At 39.8% G+C, this 23513-nt stretch overlaps 1 protein-coding gene across 1 annotated transcript; it reads left to right on the top strand.

Annotated features, from left to right (window-relative positions):
- The first annotated feature begins 8240 nt into the window (after window positions 1–8240).
- On the top strand, window positions 8241–19511 carry LOC104232761 (protein virilizer homolog). Its single transcript, XM_009786027.2, has 4 exons — window positions 8241–8441; window positions 8598–8686; window positions 11471–11594; window positions 19413–19511. The coding sequence occupies exons 1-4, from the start codon at window positions 8367–8369 to the stop codon at window positions 19509–19511; spliced, it is 387 nt and encodes a 128-aa protein (XP_009784329.1). The 5' UTR covers window positions 8241–8366.
- Window positions 19512–23513: the final 4002 nt, after the last annotated feature.

Genomic DNA, 23513 nt, shown 5'->3' with positions numbered 1-23513 from the left:
AACCCTAAACTGAATTTTTCCTTTAATCAGCATTAGGGTGTTAAACCCTAAACTGAACTTTTTCCTTTCAGCCAGCATTAGGGTTTTAAACCCTAAACTGAGCTTTCCATGCAATCAGCATTAGGGTTTTAAACCCTAAACTGAATTTTTCCTTTAATCAGCATTAGGGTTTTAAACCTTAAACTGAACTTTTTCCTTTCAGCCAGCATTAGGGTTTTAAACCCTAAACTGAGCTTTCCATGCAATCAGCATTAGGGTTTTAAACCCTAAACTGAATTTTTCTTTTAGTCAGCATTAGAGTTTTAAACCCTAAACTGAACTTTTTCCCATTCAGCCAGCATTAGGGTTTTAAACCCTAAACTGAGCTTTCCCATGCAATCAGCATTAGGGTTTTAAACCTTAAACTGAATTTTTCTTTAGTCACCATTAGGGTTTTAAACCCTAAACTGAATTCTTCCTTTGTTCGGCGTTAGGATTTTAAACCCTAAACTGAACCTTTCCCCAGCTAGTCGATATTAGGGCTCCAACCCTGAACTGAGCATGCATATCCTCTTTCATCAATTTTATGAACTTCCTGGCGAATAATTCACGAAATTTTCCTAGTGAAACTGGGGCAGAAAATTTCGTTCATTTGTTTTCTCCCGCAGGTCTAACCTCGAGCCACATGGATCGAAATGACCCACGAGATGAGTCCCTGTTCGGAATCAACGAAGAAAAAAGAAGAAAAAAGAGAGAAGATGTCCCGAGATATCGAAGTAAATGGAAGGCAAATTGACTCCAACATTTGGTTAAGGTCCTGAACCCTGCCAATCGCGTCTCACTCAGTATCCCAGAGATTAAACAAGTCGCCGCAACTCGCAAGCATCAAGATTCAGATCGGAGTCTACAAGCAGAATCAGCTAAGACCCAAGATCAAGTCGTAAAAGAATCATAGATAGGAATCTTGTAACTAGCAGTTGACATGCATATAAGTAGTTAGTTCAGTTTCCAATTTTCGTTTGGTTGTAATAAGGCGGTCAGTGACGCAGCAGTGACAACAGCAACAGCAGTAGCAGCAAGCATTGCAATCCCATGGTAGTCCCAGCTACCAAAACTTCCCGAACTACATTGACCTGATTCCTGTTTAGCCCAGGATATGTAGGAAATCTTTGAAGCAAGATTCGGTCAGATCTTTCAAAAAATGTGTTTCACACGGAGTAGTCCATAGGCAAAAAAATCGCTCATACACGCTCACTTTATCTTTGCACGAAAACTCTTCGTGATTCCGAACAAAGAGGGGCAGCTGTGAGCACGTGATTTTTGTTTCGCACGACAATCGCTCCAAAAGAAATAAAAAATAATAATAATTGGCCCTGCTGTACAATTTTTGGATTTTTACATGGCACTTCGTTAATTGTTTATGACTTTGGCCCATTTTTACTTTATCAAAACAAAATACAAAAAAATGTGTGTGCCATGCATAATTCGAACCGTAATCCGGTCGTTAAATAGAAAATCATAAATAGGCATCTTCGTCCGTGATTTTATTTTGTTTGATTTTACCTGTTTTGAAATATTTTAGTGTGTGTGCGAATAATTGTATTGAGTGTGTATTTAATTTTAATTTGATTTTGCTTAGTTTTGTTTTTAAAATAAATAAGAAAAAGAAATAAAAATAATAAAAAGATCCCTTCTTCTTCCGGATTGGGCCAATTTATTAAAATTGGCCCAAACAAACAATGCACAAAAACCAGGCCTACCCGGTCCAGTCCCAGCTAAACACCAGAGCGTCCAAACGACGTCGTGTTAATCCAGGTCGATCTGGGCCGTTGATCTCAAATTGATCAACGGTCAAGATCGATTCCCCATAACCCACTGAGGAACCCGACCCGTTGCCACCCGGACCAACCCAAACCCTTTACCCTCGAAACGACACCGTTCCACTTAAGCCCTCGGATCCAGACCGTAGATCTAGATCGATCTAACGGTTGAGATCAATGCATCCACCCCGTATATAAACCCTTCCCCCTTTACCCCGCGCCCTAATCCAAACCCCCTGCTTTAGGTCATCTTCACCAAGACCCCAACCCTCCAAACCCTAGCCGCCCCTGCATACCTTCGCCATGAAAGCCGGCGGCATGAACGCCGGTGACCTCGCCCTTAACACCGTAGAACCCCCTTGTCGTCCTGAACCCAAATCTATCGACCACACACCTCGAATCCTATCCCACCTTCTCGAATCTTCATTTGAAGATTCGAGTCGGGACCTAATCTACACCGATCTGCCCTAAATTCATACCAGACACTCCCCAGACCCCCTCGTGACCAAACCATACTTGGTTTGGTCCGAATCTGACCAGGGAAGCATGAATCCCGGATCTAGTTTTCGAACCTTAGGGTTCCTCGTCACTGGTCCGTGTTTTGTTCGAGCCAAAGAAATTAAGGCCTAATGGACCTTAATCGAGGTGTTTCTCATCTGAGAAACACTTCGATTAAAGTCCGTTCAGCCTTAAGAAAGGTCTGTCCAAATCCGAGTTCAAAACTTTTGATTTTTCGAGTTTTAAGGTGAGTTTGCTTTCTTTCCTTTACTTGTTTTAGTCCGTGTGATTTGTTTTAAAAGCTGTTCGTGATTGTTGAAGTCTGTTTTGTTTTGAGTTTCTATTAATTGTGTCCTGTCCACTTTGCCTGAACCTTTGTTGTTTGATTTAGTGTCTTTTTCTACTTGTCCTGACAATGTGTATATGTGTACGTGCTGTGCGAATAGTTGAGCTTCAAATTTGAGCTGATTAGCTGACCCCTCGAGTACAATTCTGCTTAGTCAGTATAATTCGAACCTTGTGTGATACTGTTAAATGTCTGATTTTGGCTACGATTGTATGTGTTATAACTAATATAGTCGAGTCGACATATGTCGTCAATTAGTTTCAACTGTCTGAACAAAAATAAATCGATTTGCTTCTGTTGAACATTGCCTGAATCAATTAAGAACTAAGTTCAGTTTACTTATAATTGCTAATTTGATTTCAGAAATCTAAGGTGTAGGCTGTAATGGTAATCTGAACTGGAGGGCATGTGCACAACATGGGCATAAAGGCCCTTTTGAATTAAATAGTTTGACAGCATGTGCTGTCAGACTACCTCCTGCTGCCCATATCCGCTTTTAGTTAATAAAATGGGAAAGTTAAGCCTGCCAAGGGAATGATGGGGTTTAATACTTAAATAGCTAAAGTAGAACTGAAAAGAAGATGGGCACATGGGAGGGGTTTCTTTTAATCTATCAGGCTGTAAAAGGAGTAAGTTTAAGGCTTATAAAAGGGGGGGCTGGAGAAATAGGAAGGGAGTTGGAAATACATACAGATATATACATACAGACATAGAGGGATACACACACTGTGAGGATATACGAGAAAAGAGAGAGCTGATAGAGATACACAGACAGAGCATACAGAGATAGAGAGAGACACTGAGAGGGAACACCTGAGAGTTCAAATTCTGAAAACAGAAACTGGAAAAGAATTCTTTTTGATAACCCAAATAGATTTCAAAACTGAGAATTGACATTAGAATTTGAAAATAAAGGAGATAGGGAAAGGGATATCACAAAGATCAGAAATTGTCTTCTTCCTATTGTTTGTTCGACTCTCAGTTTTGTTCAAACTGTCCAAATCAGTTCTGCCTTCTTTCAAGTGTCGGCTAAATCTATTGTTTGGATTTGTATTGTTTGTTTCTCCTGGAATTGGATTGCCTGGATCTCTGATTCCATACTACTGGGAATTTGTTTCATTCTGCCCTTCCTCCATTGGCTTTACTGGCCTCTTGCACTGGGATTTTTGTTCTATTGGTACCTGCTGTTACTGCTGCTGTTTGGTATCGCTTCTATTGCTCAACTGACTCCCCTACCTTCTTCATTATAAGCATTTCCTCAGGTACACATTTCGAATCTGTCTGATGTTGCAATGAAAGCTGAATCAAAAGATCTGAAGGAGTTATAATCACCTGTTGTATTGCTTACGAATTTTTTTTTTTATATAAATGTTGTTAAGATATGTAAGTTCCTCGACCGTTAGCCTAATAGAGATACATTAGTAAGGTTGTACTTAATTAAAGTTTATGCCAATCTGAAACTGTGACATTTTATTCGTTTAGTAGTATACAAGATGTAAACACAATCCATGAAATGTGCAGCCATTCAATACGATTGTTAACTCAAACTCGCTCTTTCAGCATGCTTCGAATATGTAAGGGCAAATGGCTGTTTAGATCTAGCTAAAGATAATACAGTTTCAAGCTTTTGAGTTTCAGTTTTCATTAGGCAGTTTATAGGATGAGTTTCAAATATCATTAGTCGCATTTTCAAATAAGCAATTTTAATTAATCTTGTCTGAATAAGTTAAAGTTAGGGAGCTCTTGTAACAGTCGTAGCATTTCATCAATCTCGTATATAATTCTTCTATCAAGTTAAAAGCATGTTTTCATGAGGTACAACGTTTCTTCACTCTGCAAATAATTAATCAGACGATTAACTAAAATCTGGATTTGGCCAAACATACAGTTGAATTAACATGCATCTTTTCTTCTATTTTTAGATAAACACATTAGAAATGTAGTCGCTTTAGGATGTTCCTTCTAAAATAATGAGACGAGCCTCGCCAAATGAAAAAATGTAAATTGCGGGGCCCTCAATAATTAACCATAATAAATATTTAGAATTCAGGATAGGCCGTTTTAGCAAATTTCATGGCTTCCTACAAAAATAATAATGCGCTAGACTCTCTAGGCGCGACTTAATTAAATTACATTCTTAAACCCGGGTGCACATTGATGTGACCCGATTCCAAATCTCAACGGAGTCGAAGTGTGTTTAACAATTACGGGTGCATTGATTGCAACGTAGTTCGAGATACATTTTCACGACGTTGCAATTCTATAAAAATAAATGATAATAATCAAAGCGGTTTAAACTTAATAAAAGCACATAAGTCATAACATGTATTTAAATCAGATATTTAGCCATTATAACAATTTAAGCGATCGTGCTAGAACCACGGGATTCGAGGGTGCCTAACACCTTCCCTCGGGTCAACAGAATTCCTTACTTAGAATTTCTGGTTCGCAGACTTCATTTGGAAAAGTCGAATATTTTCCTCGATTTGGGATTCAAGATAAACCGGTGACTTGGGACACCAAAAGCCAAACCTTTCCCAAGTGGCGACTCTGAATTAAATAAATAATCCCATTTCGAATATTGTCACTTAAATTGGAAAAACTCCACTCGCGCATTTTTACCCTTCGGGGCCGGGCGCGCAAAAAGGAGGTGTGACAGTCTTTGTCCTGCTAAGCTTAAAACCCTTAGATTCAAGAGTTTGTCTCCAAACCTCCAGCCTCTCGTTAACACCGGTTTGCGACTCGTCAATCAGAACTATGTCATTGGCGAATAGCATGTACCATGGCACATCCCCTCGAATGTGATATGTTAACGCGTCCATCACCAGGGCGAATAGGAATGGACTGAGCGCAGAACCTTTTTGTAACCCCATAACAACCAGAAAATCCCAAAGTCGCCTCCTACTGTCCTAACCCGAGTCTTTGCCCCATCATACATGTCCTTAATTGCCATAATATAGAGAACCAATACACCTTTTGCCTTCAAGCATCTCCAAAGAACTTCTCTAGGAACCTTGTCATACGCTTTTTCCAAGTCAATAAACACTATGTTCAGATATTTCTTCCTATCTCTGTACTGTTCAACCAACCTCCAACAAGGTGTACAACTTCTGTAGTAGAACGACCCGGCATGAAACCAAATTGGTTGTCGGAGACGGATACTGTCATCCTCAACCTTGCTTCAACCACCCTCTCCCATACTTTCATAGTATGACTCAGTAATTTGATGCCCCTATAATTGTTACAACTCTGGATATCACCTTTGTTCTTATACAGTGGGACCATCATACTCCATCTCCACTCATCTGGCATCCTCTTCGCCTTAAAAATAACATTCAACAACCTAGTTAACCACTCCAAACCTGTTTTCCCCACACACTTCCAAAATTCTACCGGAATCTCGTCGGGCCCGGTCGCTTTGCCCCTACTCATCTTACTCATAGCTCTCATGACCTCCTCAACCTCGATGCGCCTGCAGTACCCAGAGTCACTGTGACTACCGGAATGCTCCAATTCACCGAGCACAATATCCCGATCCCCTACTTCATTAAGAAGTTTTTGAAAGTAAGTCTGCCATCTCTTCTTAATCTGAGAATCTTCCATCAATACTCCACCATCGTCGTCCTTGATGCATCTCACTCGGTCTAAATCCCGAGCTTTCCTCTCTCTTAGCTTGGCCAACCTAAATAACTTATTCTCCCCTCCTTTTTCCCCTAGTTCCTCGTACATACGACTATAAGCCGCAGTCTTAGCCTCCGTGACCGCCAGCTTCGCTTCCTTCCTAGCTACCTTATACCTCTCCATGCAAGCTCGCTTCTCCCCCTCTCTTATGCTCCCCACTAATGCCCGGTACGCCTCTTTTTTCGCTTTCACTTTACCTTGTACCACTTCATTCCACCACCAGTCTCCTTTGTGCCTGCCGGAGATGCCCGTCGAGACCCCTAACACCTCTCTCTCAGCCTCTCTTATACAGTTTGCTGTAGTTGACCACATAGAGTTCGCGTCACCACTAATCTTCCAAGCTCCCATAACTAACAACCGCCCTTCCAACTCTTGGGCTTTGTCCTTAGTTAAGGCTCTCCACCTGATTCTCGATCTTCCTCGAGCAGACATTTTCCTCCTCTTCACCATAATACCAACGTCCATCACCAATAGCCTATGTCGCGTCACGAGTATCTCACTTGGAATCACCTTGCAATCCTTGCACAACCCTCTGTCGCGTCTCCTGAGAAGGAGATAGTCAATCTGAGTCTTCGCCACCGCATTTTGAAAAGTAACCAAATGTTCCTCCCTCTTCAGAAAGCAATAGTTAGCAACCACCAACCAAAAAGCCTTAGCGAAGTCCAGTAACAAGGTTCCTCCTCCGTTCCTCTCCCCAAAATCGAAGCCTCCATGCACTTCGTTATACACACCTGCGGTCAACCCAATATGACCATTGAAATCCCTTCCTATAAATAACTTCTCAGTAGGTGGTACCTGACATATAATCTCATCCAACCCATCCCAAAAGCGCCGTTTAACCTCCTCATCTAGGCCCATATGTGGCGCATAGGCACTGACGACGTTTACGGTGCACTGACCAACCACCAACTTAATAATCATCAATCTATCATTCACTCGTCTAACCTCAACAACAGACTCTCTAAGTTCCCTATCCACCAATATACCCACTCCATTCTTACCCTTCTGGGTTCCAGAGTTCCAAAGTTTATACCCATTTGCGTCCCTCGCACTCGATCCTGCCCACTTTGTCTCCTGGACACACGCTATATTAACCCTCCTCTTCTTGAGGATCTTCTCCAGCTCTATAGATTTACCTATCAATGAACCTACGTTCCATGACCCAATTCTCAACCGATGGACACCCTTGTTCCCTTTACCTCCCTTGCGTCCCAATACACCTCCTAGCCCCCACCCTACCTCCCAACCCACCCCTCGCACATGAACTCTGTTGACCATCCCAGACTGCAGCCACTATAACTCTGGAGGACTAGGGGTAATCACTAACAGACACCACATAACAAACTAGAATAAGACAAGATGTCATTGCAGGTGCCCTAATACGGTGACTAAACTAATAAGAACTAAAAGGATAGCAATTTTACTAACACAATAAAGGGAAATAGGCAAACGGGAGGTACCAAATTCCCGTGAGTATAACCCGGGAATTATCTTAGTATACTCGACTATATTGCGTCCACCTAGCTCGTTCGCGTCCAGCTCCTGTCGTTCCTTGCTGATACTCGGGTTGTTCTTCACTGTTTGTACGTGCCCGTTTCGCTCGCTGCCCAAAGCCACCTGAAAAATAGCTTGACCTCACCGGACAAGAATCCGCACCTCTGGCTTGAAGACGGGCCTGGTTTGTGTGTCACCACGGCACTACAACCAGGCCCAAAACCTGACCAACCAGGCCCAAAACCTGACTGTGGTTGTTCCCACTCGCCGGCGACTGATCCGTGTCTCGCCGGAGTAATAGGGGGAGAAGACAAGACGGGAAAGGAGGAGAGGTAGGGTGAGAGAGAATGGCGGAGAGAGAGAGAGGGGTGTTGGATGATGGGAAGGAGAAAGGGGTGAGGGGACTTACCTGGGCGGAGGGTGGTCGCCGGCGACTGAACTAGTCGCTGTTGAGATCCTCTTATGTTACCGTTGGCAGAGAGCATTAACACGATTCAGATTAAACATTCGGGTTAACTTCTCCCGGCGGGAGTACGCAGATACAAGGAATGGGTCGACCGGAGCCCTGTGTACTCTTTGCCCAAACTTTCGTCCAGCCTCAACTCGATGAGTATGTTGACGAGGTAACTATTATCCTCTTTGCCAGTCACTAGGGTTATGTTATGTGGATAATTGTTGTGTTATATTGTTCCAATTGTCTATTTTCTTGTTGTGGATGCCTTTTATTGTTTATTTTTATTTTTTTGATGTCATTGCTCTGTTATCCGGGTGTTTGCCAGGTGCTATTCCCAGAGCCGGTCGTAGTCACTGCTTGCGAGTTTCTTGAACAGAATGCCGCTTCTGCTTGTTCTTCACTCAAGCTTGTGGGGTACGGTTTGCTTTTTATATTTGCTTACTATTATTTACCGCAGTTTGAAGTAACATTGCACAAAGCTATATTTAAGTTGTAGTCCAAGTGTGAATTCAAAAATTTCTAGGTTATAGGTTCTATTGCGGTTTTATTGCATTAATGTTGGTTTACATGTTCAAATAACGCATTAAAAGTTTTTGATACACCATATATTATGCTTACAACGGAATGGGGTATTTTTGGGACCATCAGCCAATCAGGTTATCATTGTTGACAGTGAGACGTAGAGAAGCAAGACAAAAAGGATTTGTCTGAGATGTGACATTGTTTAGAAAATCTTAGGAGCATATTTGTCAAAGAGTTGTTAAGATATAAATATTTGCCCGGGTTCATAAAATAAACAGAAGGCTGAAGTTTTAGGCTTTGGTTCTTCTCAACTTTGAAGCCGAATAGGGTGGAAATGGTGTAGTTACAGGCTCAAGGACTTACAAAAGGAAATTGAAAATCTCAGACTGGGCTATGTGAAGTGTTAACAGCAGTTGAGACTTGAGAGTAGTTTCCAAAGACTGGAGAATCCCAAATTTACATATGAGTTTTCAGTCCATGGCGGGAATTTCTCTTGCTCAGTTTTGACAGTCGTGAGTCTTGGCCAAGTGTGCTTAGAAGTACATGTACATTGATGGTAATCCCCAGCGAACATCTCCGGCAAACCTCCAATTGTGTGAGAGAGTAAGAGAAATAAAAGGAGGTGAGGAACTTGGGAGGGAAGAACAATTGGGCGTACAAATTCCGCTGCTTATTAATCACAACGTTACAGAGAAAAATAGATGATAGTTAGCAGTAATATCAAGTTCAGGTCTTCTCTTATTACGAGTCTTAAAGTGGATATTTATGGTTAGTTTAAATCTATATGTTTGGGGTATTGTTGGTGGAAGTCACTTCCCCCGGTATCTTTTCCAGTGGTATTGGAACTTCTAACTCATCAACAACCTTAATTATTAAAGAGAATTTGATAAGCAGTCTGACTTGCATATCACTCTTCATGTCTGATTGTGGCTATGGATTTAAGAAGAGCCTATTGGATGAGAACTTAATAGATCATGGCCTTCAATCTCAGTGCATGGTCTTCACTTTAATGGAAGGGATGTGATACTTTTCAACAACAAACAACAACAACAACCCAGTATAATCCCACTTAGTGGGGTCTGGGGAGGGTAGTGTGTACGCAGACCTTACCCCTTCCCTGGGGTAGAGAGGCTGTTTCCAAATAGGCCTTCGGCATCCTTCCTTCCAAGAACTTCCCACCTTGCTCTTGGGGATATGATACTTTTCATTCTAAAGAAATTGGTTGAATCTACCACGCAAGATAGAGGAGGTTGTAATTATATTTTTTTTGATGGATATTGAGTGGAAATAAAATTTACCCTATTAAGTCTTTGACTGATTCTGAAAAGTTTTGTGCCGTGTTCTAGCAATTTAGAGAGTGAAGGACTTCCTTATGTATCGATCTTGGCGCTGACCGTGAGAATAACTTTACTTGAGTTTTGCACCCAAGGGTGTGGCTTAATGGTCAATGAAGTGAGTGAGAACCATGAGGTCTCAGATGAAATCCCAACGGAGGCCAAAAACACTAGGTGATTTCAATCCATCCATCCAAGCTTGGTGGATAGAGTTACCTGGTACCTGTTGCGGGTGGGAGGTAGCAGGTATCCATGGAATTAGTCGAGGAGTGCGCAAGCTAGCCCGAACACAACAGTTATTTAAAAAAAGCTTTTACTTGAGTTCATCTGGACGAAAGAGTGAAGTGGAAGATTTTTACTATGTGTTATAGAAAACTAAAATTAGCAAAAAATCTTTCTGCTGAGTCCGTTTGAATATGTTTTTCTCTCTTTGATGCATGTGTGAGTGCAGGGAGAATGTTTTCATCTCAATTCTTAGTTTTTATTAGGGTAATTTTTTCGAAAAAGAAGTTTTTAATAGGGAAATTAAGGAAAGACCTTTACATGATTGGCTGGTTCGAGCGGAACACATTTTTTTCCTATGGATCTGAGAAGCCAATGTCAAATATCATTGATCTGCATTTTTGTTATAGGAACAATTACCTATAATATATAATAACAAAAAGAAGACCCTATGTGTCGAAGACTGATAAGCTTATGATCTTCTCTTTCGTATAAAAGAAACCGTTGTTAGTAAGGATGTGTACCGAAAAAAGAACAATTTTTCTGTGCAACAATACAACTAATAACAAAAGCCTCACAATTATTTAGGAGGTCAGTGAACTAGATCTCTTGAAGTAGGCATAGTGCTCTATCCTTATCGCAGAGAAAGTAACGTTCAGTCCCATGGAGAAATTTAGGATAATTCTAGTTTAGTGCTTTTCATAACTAATACAAATATAGTGTAATAATCTAAGTGGAAGATATGATCGCACTTCTCAACCAGATTATATAGGATCTTGCTGTTATTTCTTTAGCAGACGCTTTGTATTTAGAGTGGAAGACAAAGCAAACCTGAAAGATAACACATCCTCTCCATAAATCTGCTTTTATGCTGTTGGGTCAAAATTACTTACCACATTATTGGTTGAAGACACTTATAATCTTCTACTGAATTTGTTATCATCTTGCTTTTCTGGAGCTATGTGAAATTATGACTGAATGAGTTTTGTATGTGTTGTCATGATTGTTATGGCTTATGAATACCCCTTTGGACCCTTCTATAAAAGTTTTTATCTAGTTCTCCCTAAATATGAGAATACTTCTTGATGTATGTTTTGATACTACCTTTTGGTTTGCTCAGGGCCACTTCCCCACCTTCATTTGCTTTGGAGGTTTTTGTCCAATGCGAGGGAGAGACAAGGTTTAGGCGTCTATGTCAACCTTTCCTGTATTCTCATTCTTCGTCAAATGTGCTTGAAGTTGAGGTATCAAGTAAAATTTGCCTAATTCTTGTCTTATTCATACGGTGGTCTTGGAAAATGGCATTAGTTTTCAGGATATTGTTTGAAGAACTAATCCACATTGTTTGCAACCCTTGTGCCATTGTGCGTGTTTAGGAGAAAGTAGTTTTCTATTTCATTTCTTTTCTTCAGGAGTAATTATTGTTTGTATGACAACTCCATTTAGAAATTCTCTTTTGTGTTTGAATAAATCCATTAGGACATTCGTATTTCGTGGCCATTAATAATGTCCAGCTGTACATTTGCTTGTTCTTTTTTACTTTTACAACTGAAGCTTCCCTTTATAACTGGCTGTTTCAATTCTAGCCACAGCGAATTTGGAGGAATTTAATCTGTATTCCACTGTTATAATTTGAATGTCGTGGTTTCTGTTGTAGGCTGTCTTGTAATACTAGCTTTTTTCCTGAATGGGATGTGTTGTTGATTAGTTCCCAAATGCCAAATGGAACGTTTTATCTTATATTGCATATATCCAAAATCTTTTACGTCTATAAAATTGAGAAAGAATTATATTAATCCATGAGCTCTCTGATAATATTCCGAGTGCACACACTTCCTTTTTCCTCCTCCTCCTCCACGGGATTTGGGCTGTAAGGTTAGATCTCTGGCACTGAAAACAGTAGTTGAGACTCTGCAAGAAGAAGTGGAGAATAACATTTGGTATGTCATTACTCATTGACCATAAAGCTGCTGTTGCAGTCTCTCCTGAGTACTTATCTAAATTGAAAGGTCAATAGGTGGTAGTGTTCTTTTATGAAGGTCTAATAGTTTTCCCAAGTTGGCTAGGTAAGATTGGTCCGGATCAGTACCAACTGAAAGACAATTGAAATGCTAATCTGTCGCCCCCCAAAAAACAGAATATGGCTTGCTTTTTCAACTTCAAGATTCAATTTTGGAGTTAGTGATCTCATCGCTGTAAAAGCAACATTTTTCCTCAATGACTTGGTGAATGAGCCATCAGGGTCAATTGTGCTAAAATATCTCCTAAACGAGCTCTTTTGAAGCTCCTCTTTATGCACAAAAATAACAAACAAAGCCAGTTATCTTCTTGTGGCTCAGTATCTGTTAAGTTTTGTGAACGTCTCTTGTGTTTTGGTATCTCTCACTTTATAGATGTGTTTCCTACAATTGTTTTTTTGTATTTTAAAGTAACAAGAGCCAATCTTTTCAGAAGTTCTAAAACATGTATATTTCATGATATTCTAAGTTTGATCAGCTTGAATTGGATCGTTACAGACATTTTTCTGATATTTAGATTTCATTGATGAAGCACTAAGGGTAAAAGTCGTTGGATCTTAATGCATCAATACGATGCATCCAACGATAACTGTAGAAGAAATGAGCTAAAAGTCGTTGGATCTTAATGCATCCAAAAGCTTCATATTTCATGGTGGGAAATAGGATATTTATCCTTGCTTCACCTGTCGACCAGTATAAATATTGAACAGAGATGGATCTGAGCCTGTTCAAAGACATATTCTTCCCCTGAAACATCCTTCTAATTCTTTCCAGCCAAATAAGCCTAGACAAACATGTGTATAATATCCCCCAAAACTGTCTGTTCCTTCAAACAAGGCAGCTGCTTAAGCAGATTGCAGTTCTAGGCATCACCAAGGCATATTGCCCAGGGACAAAATAAGACATAAGACGCCATTTTTTATTTTTTTATTTTGATAATTAAGAGGCGTTAAGGTCTGCGTACACACTACCCTCCCCAGACCCCTATTGTGGGACTATACTGGGTATTATGTTGTTGTCCACTAACAGTAGGGAAATGTGATAACTGTCTTCTCTTCTGGCTTACAGAAATTCTGGGTGTGTTTGGACTAGGAAACAGTTTGTTTTTGTTATGTTCTTCTGTTTTTTTTGTCTTTCACCAGTGATTGGATTTGGGATTATTCTGAGAGAATGTGTGTTCTGATTGTTCTGTTTTGTTTTCTAAAACAAAACAAAACGTGTTTGGATTTGAAAAACCAAAATACCTGTGCAAGAAACAAAACAGTTCTGTTTCGAGAACAGCATTTTATATCGTTTCTTTCCCTTTTCTTGTTGTTATTACCTGTGAGGTGGTTCCCATGCTGCTCCATGATGGGAAAAAGATGCATTTTGAGGGCCTCTATCTATTTGCAACATACTTATGGGGCTCTATGAGTGTTAATGCTTTTTAATGCAACTACTATTTCCTGTATATGGTGCATTCTAGACTTCGATTGGACAAATATGAACTTATTTTCCATTGTTACTTCTCTCTTTTCTTTCCTCCTTGAATTCCTATATATGTCTTTATTGCCACACGTTTCGCCTCTTGGGAATAAACCCCCACAGAAATAATATTCACGGTATTAAAAGCGGAATAATAACGTAGCACCATGATATGATAATTAACAAGAATAAAATAGTGACAACAACACCAAAATTTTTACGTGGAAAACCCTTTTGAATAAGGGAAAAAAACCACGGCCCTGAGACGAGCAATTGATATCACTATAGCAAGGAATTTTTACACTTTGTAGATCCGAGTAAAATACTCCAAAGACCACTACAACACTCAAAAGAAATAACCCTCTTTTGATATTTTCACCTCACTACTATATCGCTCACTCTCTAATTTCCTCACAAATTATTTCCTTATACCTTATCTGTGAAACCTCATTCTTTCTTTCTCTCTTTGTTGGAGTGTGGAAATGAGAGTTGAAGTTCTCCTTTTATAGCCAAAGGTTCACTCTCTAAAGCCTACCATATTTGACAATTTACATACACTTTTCACAATTCAACAAAGTTGGCTACCAAACCAAAGAAATTCAACAAAGTTGGCTACCAAACCACACTAATTCAACAAGGCTGACTACCAAACCAAACCAAGTCAACAAGGTTGGCTACCAAACCAAAGAAACTTTTATTTGGCACATGCCTAATACTTCTTTAATGAGATGGACATTATCAATCTCCCCCTCCAGTCTCATTCATCTAGAGGTAGCATTATCTTCTAGTTTGAGTGCATGCCGACAAGTTCTATGCATAGCTCGAACTTGTTCCTTGGTACCACCTTGATCAGCATATCTGCGGGATTCTCACTTGTAGAAATCTTCAAGACTTTTAGAGATTCATCATCTACCATTTCTCGAATCCAATGATATCTCACGTCAATGTGTTTGGTCCTTGCATGGTACATAGAGTTCTTGGTAAGGTCTATTGCACTTTGACTGTCACAATAGACGACATACTCCTTTTGATGCAATCCAAGCTCTTGAAGGAACCGTTTCAACCATATCATCTCCTCGCCAGCTTCGGTGGCGGCAATATACTCCGCTTTAGTTGTAGAGAGTGCAACACACTTCTGCAACCTCGACTGCCTTGATATAGCTTCCCCTGAAAATGTAAACAAATATCCAGTAGTGGATTTTCTATTATCAATGTCACTTGCCATATCAGCATCTGTATAGCCCTTTAAGATTGGATCAGATCCTCCAAAGCACAAACAATCTCCTGTGATACCTCTTAGGTACCTGAGTATCCACTTGACTGCTTCCCAATGTTCCTTTCCATGATTTTCAAGAAACCTGCTGACAACACCAACTGCGTGAGCAATATCAGGTCTAGTGTATACCATTGCACACATCAAGCTTCCGACTGCTGAAGAATAAGGAACTCTAGCCATATTCCCTTTCTCCTCCACTGTTGTAGGACATATCTTCTTGCTCAACTTTAGATGACCAGCAAGAGGTGTGCTGACTGGCTTAGCACGTTTCATGTTGAAGCATTCCAGTACATGTTCAATGTACTTCTCCTGAGATAGCCACAACTTTCTACTTGTTCGCTCTTGAACTATCTTCATCCCTAGAATTTGTTGTAATGGGCCCAAGTCCTTCATATCAAATGACTTGGACAGATCTCCCTTCAACTTTGCTATCAACCCCTTGTCTTTTCCTACAATTAACATGTCATCCACATACAACAACAATATAATAAAATTATTCTCAGAAAATCTTTTGAAGTATACACATGGATCAGAATAGGTCTTTAGGTATGTTTGACTTTTCATGAATAAGTCAAACTTCATGTACCACTGCCTTGGTGCCTGCTTCAATCCGTAAAGACTCTTATTCAATTTGCACACCATGTGTTTCTTTCCAGCTACTTCAAATCCTTCTGGTTGCTCCATATAAATCTCCTCTTCCATATCTCCATGAAGAAATACAGTTTTCACATCCAACTACTCCACTTCAAGATCTAGGCTAGCTGCTAAGCTCAAAATTGTTCGAATAGAAGTCATTTTGACAACATGTTAGAAAATTTATCAAAATCAATACCTTTCTTTTGTTCGAAGCCTTTAACCACCAATCGAGCTTTGTATCTGACCAGCTTGCCATTTCCATCTTTCTTGAGTTTAAAAATCCATTTGCATTTGAGTGGTCTTTTACTCTTTGGAAGTTCAACCAGCTTGTACGTACCATTTTTCTGTAGAGATTCCATCTCTTCTTGCATGGCTTTCACCCACTGGTTCTTTTCTGGATGGGACATCACCTCCTTAATACTTTCTGGCTCCCCCTCATCACTGATGAGGACATACTCTGTGGAAGAGTACTTGCATGACTCTATCCTTGGCCTCTCTGATCTCCTCAGAGGTTGAGGTTGTTCTTCTTCCTGAGTGGGGTGCTCCACTTCCTCGATACCTTCATCAAGTTGCTACCCATGCTCAATAACCACACCTGGTTGCTCCTCCTGCTCGGCAACCTCGTCGGTCGTACTTTCTGCACTTGTGGGATTGTTAGAACTATAAGGAATAGTAACAAGGTTAGGAATTATACCATTCTTCACCTTTTCTGACATATCAGCAGCAGTTCCAACTTCACTTTCTCGGAAGACTACATCTCTGCTTCTGATGACCTTTTTCTTTATAGGATCCCACAGTATGTACCCGAACTCTTCATCTCCATATCCGATAAATATGCAGGGAACAGATTTATCATCTAGCTTTGTTCTCTGTTCTTTTGGTACATGTGCAAAAGCTCTACAACCGAACACCTTTAGATGCGAGTAGGACACCTCCTTGTTGGTCCAAACTCTCTCTGGAATGTCAAATGCCAACAGAACTGATGGACTCCTATTGATCAGGTAACATGCTGTTTGAACTGCTTCACCCCAGAATGACTTAGGCAGTTTAGCCATTCTGAGCATGCTTCTCACCTTCTCCACAATAGTACGGTTCATCCTCTCGGCTATGCCATTGTGTTGTGGGGTTCCAGGAACTGTCTTTTCATGTCTGATCCCATAACTTGAACAATACTCTTCAAATTCCCTTGAAGTGTACTCACCTCCATTGTCACTTCGGAGATGTTTTAGCTTTCGACCCGTCTCTCTTTCTACTAGAGCATGAAACTTCTGGAAAACTTGAAACACCTGATCTTTGGTTTTCAAAATATAAACCCATAATTTTCGTGAAGCATCATCAATAAAAGTAACAAAATATTTGTTACCGCCCATTGATTCAATTTCCATTAGGCCACAAACATCAGAATATATTAAATCAAGTATATTCAATTTTCTTTCAGACGATGTCTAAAATGAGGCACTATGCTGCTTACCAAATAAACAGTAGTCACAAGGTTTTACCGTAGTACCTTTGGCATAAGAAATGAGTGATTTCTTGGCATGAATCTGCAATCCCTTCTCGCTCATATGACCCATTCTTTTGTGCCACAAATATGCAGAAATCTCATCTTGTCCTGCGTTCAATTCACCTTGGCATGTTTCTGCATTTGTCTTGTACAACGTGCCACGAGCAACTCCTTTTGCAATCACCAATGATCCTTTAGTGAGTCTCCACTTTTGATTTGCAAAATAGTTCTCGTATCCATCTCGGTCTAAAGCAATTCCCGAGATCAAGTTCATCCGCAAATCAGGTACATGTCGCACATCCTTTAGAACCAATGTGCATCCGACATTTGTCTTGATACAAATATCACCAATCCCCACAATCTTTGAGTAACTTGTGTTACCCATTCTCGCTGTGCCGAAATCACCTGCTACATATCTGCAAAAAAGATCTCTTACCGGTGTGGCATGGTAAGATGCCGCTGTGTCAACCACCCATTCCGACTCTGGACCTGACAGGTACATGCATTCCTCTTCATTAATAAAGAGGACAACATTATCATTGTTTTTCACCATGGCGGTTGTGTTGTCGTCATTCTTCTGGCCACTGGTTTCACCTTTTCCCTTCCTTGGATTTGGGCAATCTCTTTTGAAGTGACCTGGTTGATCACAGTTGTAGCAATTTCTGGCTCTTGATTTGGATCGGTTCTTTGACTTCCCACGAGCTCCGGATCTACTATAGTTGCTCGAACTCCTTTGATAACTCCTGCATCTACCTTCTGTGATGAGAGTTTGTCCTTGATTTTCAGGCTTCTTTCTCATCTTCTCATTGAGTAAAAGAGACGATGTGATATCTTTCAACTCAATAGTAGTCTTACCGTGCAGGATGGTTGTTGCCAAATTATCGTACGAAGATGGAAACGAGTTTAATAGCAAGATGGCTTTATCTTCTTCCTCGATTTTCACTCCGAGGTTGGAAAGTTGTGTGATTAATCCGTTAAACACATTTAAATGTGACAAAAAATTTGTACCTTCACCCATGTATAGGGCGTATAACTGCTTCTTTAGGTACAATTTATTTGCCAACGTTTTGGACATGTATAGGGTTTCCATCCTTGTCCAAATTCTACGTGCAGTGTCTTCATCAATGATATTATTTACCACATCATCTGATAAGTGCAACCTGATTGCACTAGCAGCTCTTTCATCCAAGTCATCCCAATCCTCAGCTTTCATGGTATCAGGCTTTTTGGCATCAACAACTAGTACCTTGGGTAATCCTTGTTGGATGAGCAGATCCCTCATCCTTCTTTGTCATGTTGAGAAACCGTTATCTCCGTTGAATTTTGCTACCTCGTACTTTATTTCGGACATTTTTATTTTTCACCGAGTATAGTACTACCGACACTGAATAGTATTTTAGTGAACGAGCAAAACCTGTGCTCTGATACCAGTTATTGGGAATAAACCCCCACAGAAATAATATTCACGGTATTATAATAACGTAGCACCAAGATATGATAATTAACAAGAATAAAATAGTGACAACAACACCAAAATTTTTATGTGGAAAACCCTTTTAAATAAGGAAAAAAAACCACGGCCCTGAGACGAGCAACTGATATCACTATAGCAAGGAATGTTTACACTTTGTAGATCCGAGTAAAATACTCCAAAGACCACTACAACACTCAAAAGAAATAACCCTCTTTTGATATTTTCACCTCACTACAATATCGCTCACTCTATAATTTCCTCGCAAATTATTTTCTTATACCTTATCTGTGAAACCTCACTCTTTCTTTCTCTCTTTGTTGGAGTATAGAAATGAGAGTTGAAGCTCTCCTTTTATAGCCAAAGGTTCACTCTCTAAAGCCTACCATATTTGACAATTTACACACACTTTTTACAATTCAACAAAGTTGGTTACCAAACCAAAGAAATTCAACAAGGTTGGCTACCAAACCAAACCAAGTCAACAAGGTTGGCTATCAAACCAAACCAAGTCAACAAGGTTGGCTACCAAACCAAAGAAACTTTTATTAGGCACATGCCTAATACTTCTTCAATGAGATGGACATCATCATCGCCCTCCTCTTCTTACCTCTTTTAAAAGGTTTAAACTGGAAAGAAAAATGAGAATCTTTTGTATTTTGCTATTTGTTAAAGTGAATATGACTTTTGCAGGCAATTGTAACCAATCATTTGGTTGTCGAGGCAGCTATCGAAGCCTTAGCCTGGTTGTGTATGGAAACACCACCGAAGATCTTGGCCAATTCAACATAGATGTTGATTTAGATGGCTCTTTGGCCAATACTATTAGTGTTGTTGAAGGAGACCTTGAAGACCTCCCACCTGCATTGCGTCCAAATAATCTCTCGACTGAGAAAACATTGTCCTCTTTGAAATCATTATCTTTAAAAAATATTCCTCAGGATATTCCTCTCGAGCTCAGGCAGTTTTTACAACTTATTCTTAAAATGTTGGAATCACCAAAATTTGGACTTGTGAAAAATAAGGTTTTTACGTCCTTGTTATCAGTGGCCTCAATCTATGCAACTCCTACTTTCCTTCTATGATGACAATGCAAAAGCAGCTTGAACTGGATAAGTTGGTTTATAATCAAGAAGTTCAACTTAAAATTGCTGAAGCCAAAAAGGAGCTCCAGGAGATATATGATAGCTTTATTTTTCAAGCTGGCGACCAGTCTGCTGAATTTGTAGCAGATGCTATGTTGTTGGAATCCGAGAATGAGACTGCTGCTCCAAAGCAACTGTTGGACTCCTTAAGCCACCACTTCAAATTTGGCAGTAGTACTGGAGATGCTGTTCATCGTGAGCTTTCAAAGGTGGTTGGATATCTAGCTTGTATGTGTACTTATGATATCATATCCTCATTATAATATAGCTCGATGTTTTCTGTCTCTTCTTTTTCTAAATGCGTCTAGTTTTCATGTGTAAATTGTAGGACCCATAAAAAAGATGAAACAAAGAAAAAAGATGAAAATGTTGCAGAAGTCAAATAGGGTGGCTGGAAAATTTTTCCAAGTTGGGCGGCTAGAAAAAGTTGCCAAATTGCAAAAGTCATAAACACATGTTTTGACCGATGGTAATTTGCACTGCAAATTACAGTGAATAAACCATTCTGATCTTCTATAAATAGCAGGCTCCATTTCTCTTTTGATGTACACCAAAATAACGTGAGAAGCATAAAGAAGTAAGAGTAATCCACAGATTGTGGTATGTGAGATAACTAGTGAGTGCTAGTAATATTGTAGTAAGGTGTTTTAAATAAAGAGTGTTATTTCTTTCAAAGTTGTAGTAGTCTCTTGACACTACTAGTTGTAATATTATAGTAATAATATTGCTCTACTCGGGTATTGTATTTTATCTCGCAAAAATATTTGGTGTCATTGTTACTCTCTTGTGCTATTATTATTTGCTGTGGATATTATTCCTGGGCGAGATTATTTTTATCCCAAAAATGTGGTATCAGAGCCATGGAAAATAATGGTCTGCTATCTTTTCAGTACCCCCGTCTCACAAAAGATAATTATGAAAAATGGTGTCTACGTATGAAAGTCATTCTTGGCTTCCAAGATGTGTGGGAAATCGTAGACAGAGGGTATACAAAACCAGATAATGAGGAAGCTCTGCCTCAAACTGAAAAAGAAGTCTTGGCAAAGACAAGGAAGAAGGATCAACAAGCCCTCACGCTCATTCACCAATGTTTGGACGATGCCATGTTTGAGAAGGTGGCAGATGCTACCACCTCAAAGGAAGCTTGGGGGATTTTACAAAATTCTTTTCAAGGAGTTGACAAGGTAAAAAAGGTAAAACTTCAAACTCTAAGGGCTGATTTTGAAGCTTTAAAAATGAAAGAATCCGAATGCATCTCGGATTATTTTTTAAAAGTGAAGGCTATTGTAAATCAACTAAGAAGATACGGGGAGGACATAGAAGATGTCCGTGTGGTAGAAAAGATCCTTCGCACTTTAACACCTAAATTTGATTTTGTGGTGTGTGCTATTGAGGAGTCTAAAAATTTAGAATCTGTAATGGTGGAGTAATTGGAAGGTTCTTTACAAGCCCACGAAGAAAAGATCAAAAGGAGAAAAGAAGTGTCATTGAAGCAACTTCTTAAAACTCAGGCATCCTTCAAGGATTATGGAGGTGAAACAAGCTATCGAGGAAACTGACGAGGACGAGGCCGTGGCGGTCATGAAAAAGGAAGAAGTAATGGTAACAACTTCAACAATGAAGTTAAAATCCACCAAACATTCAGAGGTCGTGGTCGTGGACGAAGAGAGGAAGAGGACGTGGATACTACCAAGAAAATAATGGACAAAGGTATGACAAAAAAAATTGAATGTTATAATTGTCATAAATTTGTCCATTACTCTTGGGAATGTCGTAGCAATATTGAGGAAAAGGCTAACCTTGTTGACGACAAGAAAGAAGAAAATGAGTCAACGTTGTTGATGGCACTCAAGGAAGAAGACAGAGATGATTGCAGCTCGTGGTATTTGGACAATGGAGCAAGCAATCATATGTGTGGATGCAAAGAGAAGTTTGTGGAGATCAATAAAATGGTGAGAGGTAATGTGTCCTTTGGAGATACCTCAAAGGTTCAAATCGAAGGGATATGTACGATTCTGATCTCCTGTAAAGATGGTAGTCACAAGTTAATTCAAGATGTTTATTATGTGCCAAAATTAAAAAGTAATATTTTAAGTTTGGGCCAACTTCTTGAAAAGGAATATGACATCCACATGAAAAATATGCATCTTTGGCTTAGAGATTCAAGTGGAATTCTAATTGCTAAAGTGCATATGGCAAAGAATAGATTGTTTTCTCTCAATATTAAAACAATTGATGCAAAGTGTTTGAAGGCTAATGTGCAAGATGAATCATGGTGTTGGCACATGCGATTTGGGCACTTAAATTTTGAAGCACTCAAATCAATGGGAGAAAAGAACATGGTACATGGGATACCATCAATCAACCATCCAAATCAATTGTGTGAAGCTTGTTTTTTTGGAAAACATGCAAGGAGGAGTTTTCCAAAGGAGACCATGTCAAGATCAACCAAGCCGCTCCAGCTTGTCCACACTGATGTGTGTAGACCAATCAATCCACCTTCTTTTGGTAAAAGAAAATACTTTCTGCTTTTTATTGATGACTTTAGTAGAAAGACTTGGGTTTATTTCTTGAACCAAAAATTTGAAGCTTTTGCTACTTTTAAAAATTTCAAAGTAGTTGTGGAAAAAGTGGCTATGAAATTAATGCTCTAAGGTCCGATAGAGGAGGCGAATTCACTTCAAGCGAATTTAATGACTTCTGTCAACTTTATGGAATTCGTCGCCCTCTAACGGTACCTTATTCACCTCAACAAAATGGTGTTGCAGAGAGAAAGAATCGAACGATTCTTAATATGGCTAGATGTATGTTGAAAGCTAAAAGTATGCCTAAGGAATTTTGGGCCGAAGCTGTTTCTTGTGCAGTTTATTTGAATAACAGGTCTCCAACAAGAAATGTTAGAGATCAAACCCCTCAAGAAGCATGGAGTGGAAGAAAGCCAAGTGTCAAGCACTTGAGAATCTTTGGGAGCATAGCCTATGCTCATGTGCCACATCAAGGGAGAGCAAAGCTTGACGATCGAAGTGTCAAGCATGTGTTTGTTGGCTATGATACGAGTTCAAAAGGCTACAAGCTATACAACCCAAGCAGCGGAAAGGTGGTGGTAAGTCGTGATGTTGTATTTGATGAAGAACTGGCATGGAATTGGGAAGCTGAGGAAGAAACTTCATATGATTTTCTTCCATACTTTGGTGATGAAGAAGAACCAGAGACCGTGGAACCTGTGCAGGATACAACTCCACCCCCTTCTCCAACCAATGTTGCATCTCCTTCTTCTCAAGAAAGTTCAAGCGAACAGCCGCAAAGGACAAGGAGCATTCAAGTCTATGATGACACAGAAGAAGTTACTAATTTTGATTTTTTATATTGTCTCTTTGCTGATAGTGAACAAATGAACTTTGATGAAGCTGTTACAGACAAAAGGTGGAAACAAGCCATGGAGGAGGAGATCAAGTCAATAGAGAAGAACAACACTTGGGAGTTAACAACTCTTCCCAAGGGTCATCGAGCAATTAGAGTTAAATGGATATACAAAACAAAGAAGAATGTTGATGGAGATGTGGAGAAATACAAGGCACGACTTGTGGCTAAAGGCTACAAGCAAAGGCAAGGCATTGACTATGAATAAGTGTATGCACCTGTTACCCGC

The sequence above is a fragment of the Nicotiana sylvestris genome, chromosome 3 (genome assembly GCF_000393655.2).
Source record: "Nicotiana sylvestris chromosome 3, ASM39365v2, whole genome shotgun sequence".
NCBI classification, from domain to species: domain Eukaryota; kingdom Viridiplantae; phylum Streptophyta; class Magnoliopsida; order Solanales; family Solanaceae; genus Nicotiana; species Nicotiana sylvestris.
Note: the sequence above shows the minus strand (reverse complement) of the source record. Positions and strands in the feature narration are given on the sequence as shown.